The 6,778-nt window shown below is 50.3% G+C and overlaps 1 protein-coding gene across 1 annotated transcript; it reads right to left on the bottom strand.

The window, feature by feature from the left end:
• Window positions 1-5,736: 5,736 nt before the first annotated feature.
• Window positions 5,737-6,422, bottom strand: CLDN5 (claudin 5; the record flags this gene model as incomplete). The annotated part of the gene is given in 4 exon segments (XM_029961222.1): window positions 5,737-5,945; window positions 5,948-6,023; window positions 6,026-6,374; window positions 6,376-6,422. Coding segments are annotated over 4 exon segments (639 nt in total), but the record flags the coding sequence as incomplete, so codon positions are not given.
• Between the last annotated feature and the right edge of the window lie 356 nt (window positions 6,423-6,778).

Raw genomic sequence — 6,778 nt, 5'->3', positions numbered from 1 at the left:
CTACTACACTAAAATTGTTGTTGAAGGATCTGGTTTGGTGCATCTCTTAGCTTTTAGTGCATTTGTTAGACCCATGGGAATCTTCTGCTCATCTTAAAAGAAAATGTTCATTGTGGCACAGCTGGTGGTACAATGTGTAAGACCTAACCTGTGCCCCCATGGAACGTTTGCAGGATGTGGCCAGTGATGCACAGGGTGTTACAGCTGGCACTGAGTTCACAGCTTGCTCTCTGGATCTGAGTCACTTTTGAAAGGGTTTATCTGCTGTTTGCCTGGAAAAATCAGCTATTTTAAACATTTACTTTTGTTCTCCACTGTAAATAAACATGAGCTGGCTTGGTGTCCTTTACTGTGTTTGTGCACACCAGAGCAAACTCTGCGGGGCTGGAGCAGCCTGGAGGGTCCACCCGGAGGGAACTGCCCTGGCTTTGGAGCTGAGGTGTAGCAAGGGATGGATCCACCACTACTGCTGTCCATAATAGCACTGAGGCACTTCAGCCTGCCTAAACTAAGCCTTTTTTCCCCAAAAGAAATAATAACTTGTGTGAATGACATGTCAGCTGGGCTTCAGGAACACCTTGTACCTGCTTTGAATTCCCTGTCAGCTGCTGCCAGGGCTTGAGTCAATGGGAGCGTCCCTTGCCATTCAAGATGCTCTGAGGAGTATCAAAGTACAAAATGCAGCTTATTTTATTTTCTGCCTGGTTTTCTAGTTAATCAAAGTCCTTTTGTACTGTTCTATACTGGGTACTGGAGGTGGTCTTGTTATTTACTCTCCATTATTAATGTAATGAGATTTGTATGCCTTGTTGAAAAGACTGTAGGTTGTGGAGTTAGGTGTGTTTTTCAATTTTGTCCTTTTGTAAACTGAAACCAAAACAGCTAGATAGTGGTTTCAAAGCCTGTTCTTTGCTTTAATTAGTGCTGTAGGTACAGTTCCCCATGCTGTATGATCTCACTGCTCTCAAATCAAGTAGCTAAAGGCAGTAGTTCAGTAAATGTATCAGTTAACTCTATTCAGGATGTTTAACATCCAAGCTCATTCATATATTCATTTTTTTATGTAACTCTTAAGCCAGACTGTGATGCTGATGAGTATTTTCACGTTATAAGTGGTAAAGTTTGTGTGATGTGCTCCCCCATCATCCCCAGCTTGTTTAAACAGGGTGATCAGCACCCAAAGTGCAGGCAGAGCTCTGCCTCAGGGCAGTGTACGAGTGGCCAGGGTGCAGGGAGAAGACTGGCACGAGCCCTGGGCAGGTGCCCTCAGCATCACATTGTGCTTCCATGTTGAGTCCTGCTACTACCACCTTTCCCTGCCAGACTGTGGCTCGAAGCTACATGGTGAGCTTTGGAAGGAGGGGGAGGCTCGGGGCTGTAAACAAAATCCCCAAATGCCCCAGACAAAAGACACTTAAATTGATTCATGATGTCTCAATCTGTGTCTCAGGAAAGGAAAAGGTGATGCAAGGCTTGTGTATCCAAGCAACTGCAGAGGCCCTGCTGTTGCCATGGGAGGTTTTATCAGTGAGGCAGTGGTTGAAATTGTCCTTTTCTTATAACTGAAGATTGCAGGGGGAAGGAGGGGTTTTCTAGACAGAGAGCCTGTTCCTGCAGAGAGTCAGCAAGGAACAGTCTGGAGCAGTCACACACACAGACACACAAAGGTCTGATCTGAACAGGAGTGACAGAACTCAGTTATTTCCAAAATATAAATATGAGACCCTCCTGAGGCTCTGCTTTTGGACTGATTTGTCCTACCATAATCAGGCTACAGACAACAAAGGCAGTATTTGTCCTGAATTCATCTGCTCTCTCCCAGTTAATCTAATACAGCAGGAATACTTACAGTGTCTTACCAAGCAGACTTATAAAAGCGAGGGTAAAATGTTGCAGTATGTCCTAAAGAGCAGATGCCCAACAAACATCTTTGTGCAGGAAAAGGAAACATTTCCTTAAACATCCTGCAGCAAACGTGACTGATTGAGCTTCCTTTTCCCTCTGCCTGTTGCATTTCCCTTCTTTGCACAGACAGGATCTAACCAGATTTGCAGGGTATGAACTGCAGGTTACTTTCAAATTCATAACTATGAAATGGTTCGTTTAGCAGGACAAAGGCCAAGCTGACAGACACCCTTTTTGCAGCTCAGCATGTGCACAGCAATGGGAGGGTGGCAAGGAGCTTTTGTTAATCTCAACCCAGCTGGCAAGAATGCTGTGAAATGAAGGCTTTGAAGACGTTTTTTCTTCATTTTTAAAGCTACAGTTTGTTAGAAAAGCTTGAAAATCTTGCAAAAAAGTAATCTGCAAAATATTGAAAGTCCTCCCTGGCAGTCATGTGACTTAGGCAAGTTTCTCCACTAGCAATTAGCCTGGACAGTTTCCTTTACCAGTCATTATTTTTGTGGGTTCTATTCTGCTGCATCTGTGAAAATGTTTTTCCCCAGCTTGAATACACTTTTCAAAAAAAATAAATGGTTGGCAGAAAGGATTAGGGTATTGGTCAGGTTGAGGCTGATCCAAGCAGCAGCAGGATTTTTTTGCCTTTTAGTTTAAACGTGTAGGAATTGAAAGCTTAAAAAGCTTCAAGCTTAGAGCTGTTCTGAAAATAGCTGGGGCTCACACTCCACTTCCTAATGTGCTCACATCACAAGACCAACTGCTGCTACTTGCTCTCTTTTGTCTGGGGTTCAGTGGAGAGCTGAGGTGCTGCCTGCTCTGGAGGGAGCAGTCCTTTCTTCTCCCCCAGGGGTGGCCCAGCTCTGCCCTCAAAGGTAGCCCAGGGCAAGGCTGCCCTTTGGGCACCAATGTCACTCACACCCATCTTCCTGAGCCCAAACAATCCAGTGTCTTCCACGAAAAAACAGCACCCCTGCTCAGGGATTGGTTTACATGGTTTTATTTTTATGAGAAACATAAATACAAAATAAAAATAGTAAACAAGTGCTATAGGCTTTTCATTGGGGTGAGGTTCAGGCCTGATCCTGAGCAGTTCCAAGCTTTTCAGTTCAGGTCCAGGTCTTTGCTCTTAGAAAACAAATCATAGGGCAAACCAGCTGACTTTTACCTCGAAGCCAGTGCTATTGGTAACAGTAACATCTGGGTTATCTTGTAAAGCACAGTGACAACTAAGCAGGATGAGATTAAATACAAAAACATTTTCAAAGATGGGCCCCACTTCCTGCAGTATTGTTGGGTGCTGTCCCACTGACCTCAGCAAAACCTTGTTCCACCAGCAGTGAGTTATTGTGGCAGGATGATGCTGTGTCTGGCAGCACATGCACAGGTAGCACTGGCTTCTTCCAAGAGCTCTTGTTGTGTAATTGGTTCAGATTTTGGTTACAAGAGGATCCAGCCCTGCCATGACACAAAGAAACGTATCAAGAAGTTTGGCTTGTTGAAGAAAATTCCCTTCTAAGGTGTAGGTTTCCCTCCCTCTACCACAGACACCAGTTTTGGTTCGATTTGAAATTCTAGTGCAGCACTGTCCAGAAAGATCTAATCTTTCAGACAGACCCCAAATTCTGCAGCACTTCTGAAGGCTCTGCTCTACAGAGACGTGCAGACACATCTGTCAGGGGGGTTTAGTTCTTTAACTGGAGACCAAAGAGCAAGGTCCAGGATTTGGGCTGATATCTGCTGGACATCAGAGAGCTCTGAGTGAAGGTGTAGTGTGTCTGTGGGCTGGGTGACAAATGCAGTTGGACATTATCATTTAAAGTAAAAAATAATCATGAAACAAATAAAGGCACCAAACCACATAGCAAGCCAACTTTGGTAGATTTCTTGCAAAATATATGCATTTAAATACATTTTTACAAGGTTTACAAGGTTACACTGTTTAAAAAAGTTGAAATGATGAAATATGGAATATTTCATTCTTGTACCAAAACTACATATCACATCATAACAAAAATATTACAGCTTTTATTTAAATGCAGGCAGTATAAGAACTGCACCTCTTTATAGAAAAAAACCTAACTGTAGACATATTGCTCTGCTTTTGTGTTCTCTGATGGGCTCAGACCCTGCTATTTATGTCTTAAAAAACTGAAAGCAGTTATCTTTAAAAGGGTAAATCATGTGCTCAATATTCAACATCACAATTTGCAGGGGCAAGGCTTTAGTCTCTCATTCTGGTCTGTGAACATGTTGATACCCCCGGGGTTTTAAGTTTGCTAAGCAAGGCAGGAACACAGTCCATGTCAATCTGTCACAGACCCACAGTTATGATTAGTCCACCAGTCTCGGAGATATCAGAAAGATAAGAGTTAATGCTCAGGTCAGGTGTGCACTGTACTGCTACACGACTCTGAGGGACCCATGAGGTTGTAGTGTTGTGTTCTGAGGAACAGAAACAGCACATTTCCTCACTGGCTCTTGGCAGAAATCTCCTTATGGCAATGCAGAGGCTGCCACGGGCGGGAGCAGGATCCTGTGCTGATGTACAAGTAACTCCTGTGGAGGAGTTTCACACATCCCCCTAACCCCTCCCTTGAAAAAACGTTTGTCTCTGCAGTGTAAAATGGAAAAGTGTAAGCTGGTATTCCGGGCTGTGGCAAATTTCTGCAGGTGTTGAGCTCAGAAAATTAGAGTTATGTTGCCCGATGTGTCTTCCTTCCAGTCTGCAGTGTGTTACCAGGCAAGGCACAGGAGCTGAGAGCTGTGAGAGCCAGGACTTCACATCTCCTGATCAGCTGACATAAAGTCTCAGTCAAGATATTTTTGGTAAAATTCTTCTAGCAATTTTTTGCTTGATTTGGTAAATGAAGGAAAGCACGTGTTAACAAAATCATCGTGGGGAGCCAACCAAGTGCACGTCCAACTGAGCACACAATTCAAAATTGGCAGCAAGCGGGGCTTGGCAAGAAGGCCACAAAAGCATCACCCCCCCCAACCATCAGTATCTGGGGCAATTTTTATGCTTCCAGTCTCCTGTAGTGCAGATGAGAGGAGCAGAGGCCCTGCTGGAGCCAGGACATAGAGTGATCTCCCAGATCTCTGAATCTAGGCCTCGGATAATTCTGGCAATGAGTTCATATTCAAGTAAAAACAGAGCATAAGCTGATGGAGGAGAGGAGATGAAGAACCTCAAGGGGCAACCTGGTGTAATCTGGTTTGTACTCCACTAAAGGACAGCAACCACCTGAAATCTCTTTCAAGGTCTCAAAGACACACAGACCAACTCACTTCTCTGAGGGACTGAAACAAATGAAGAAAGTCAAATACCTTTCTCCAAACAACAGCGGGATTAAGGATCAAGGTTAGTGCCATGCTTTGGACAGGATCCCTAGTTTAGTTGCCCAAACAGAAGATCAAAACCCCCCTACTCAGTTAAAGCCGCAGCGGGAGCCGCCAGACGCGGGCTTTCAGGAGGGAGAACGCGGATGGGAATCTCCTCCTGGGCGACAGCGCACACCCGACGCCGGTCCCAGCCGGTCCCAGCAGCCGAGAGGCACCGGCGGCCGAAGTACTCACGAAGATCTCGGGGCATCGCCGGGGCACGGCGCGGTGAGCGGTTGGAGCCGGGCGGGCGGCGGCCCGGAGGGATGTCCCGTGTGCTGCCCCGCGGTGCCGCGGCCGCTCGGTCACCCCGGCCGGCGACGCGCTGCCGCAGCGAGCGGCCCGACCCGCCGGGCGCTGCCCTGCCCGGGGCCGCCGCTTCACGGGGGTGCCCGTTTTTGGAAGAGCCTCCGGGCAAAGGGGAGCGCGGGCGCTCCGGCGGGCCCGCGGCCGTGTGTCCGTGTCCCCGCGGGGCCGAGAGCGGCGCGGCCCCGCTCAGACGTAGTTCTTCTTGTCGTACTCGCCGTTGGACGTGGGCCGCCGCGGCGCCGAGTACTTGACGGGGAAGGAGGTCTCGTCGCGCTGGGAGCAGGAGCAGCAGCAGATGAGGCAGCCCCCGAAGAGCAGCAGGGCCGTGCGCGCCCAGCCGATGTAGAGCGCGGCCCCATCTCCCGCTTCTTGGACGGCGGCACGGTGTGGGTCGTAGAGTCGCTGATGACGATGTTTGCGAACCAAGGCAGAGCGGGACGAGCACCAGGACCCCGCAGAGGATGTAGATGGCTCCGCCGGCGATCACGATGCGGGATTTCATCTTGCCGGGCCGGATGCAGTTGGTGCACTGCGCGCCCACCACGGTCACCATCAGCGCCACCAGCCCCAGCAGCGCCACGACGACGGTGAGCGCCCGGCCCGCCTGCACCTCGGGCGGCAGCGCCAGGATGGAGTCGTACACCTTGCACTGCATCTGCCCCGTGCTCTGCACCACGCAGTTCATCCACAGCCCTTCCCAGATGGTCTGCGCCACCACGATGTTCACGTCGATGAAGGCCGACACCTGCCACATGGGCAGCCCGCAGGCCAGGATCACGCCACCAGACAGGATGCGCAAGCCCCAGCCCCAGGATCTCCAGCGCCGCCGGTAGTCATGCTGCCTGTGCCGGGGGCTCCGCGGGCAGGAACGGGGCGGGGTGCGACTGCGCTCCCCGCGCTGGCCGAGGCGGCTCGTGCGCGCCGCGGCCGCGGGCAGCGCTATTTGAAGGGGCCGCGGGGCGCCCGCCTCGCCCCGGCCCTGCCCCTGCCGGGCTGCACCGCCTGGGGCCCGCGGGGCAACGGGCAGGGCCGGGGGGGCGTGCGGGGGCTTCCCTCACACGTGCCGGTGGGGTCCCGCGTGAGCTCGGGAACGCGTCGAGCCTCTGCTCCGGAGGAGCTCGCGGCGCACGCTGGCCCGCTCCCAGCTCAGCGCGGGGCTGCAGGCATCTCTTCGCGGAGTCCATCT

The sequence above is a fragment of the Manacus vitellinus genome, unplaced genomic scaffold (assembly GCF_001715985.3).
Source record: "Manacus vitellinus isolate BGI_N305 unplaced genomic scaffold, ASM171598v3 scaffold_31_pilon, whole genome shotgun sequence".
In the NCBI taxonomy this organism is placed as follows: Eukaryota; Metazoa; Chordata; class Aves; order Passeriformes; family Pipridae; genus Manacus; species Manacus vitellinus.
This window is presented reverse-complemented; position numbering and strand designations above follow the sequence as displayed.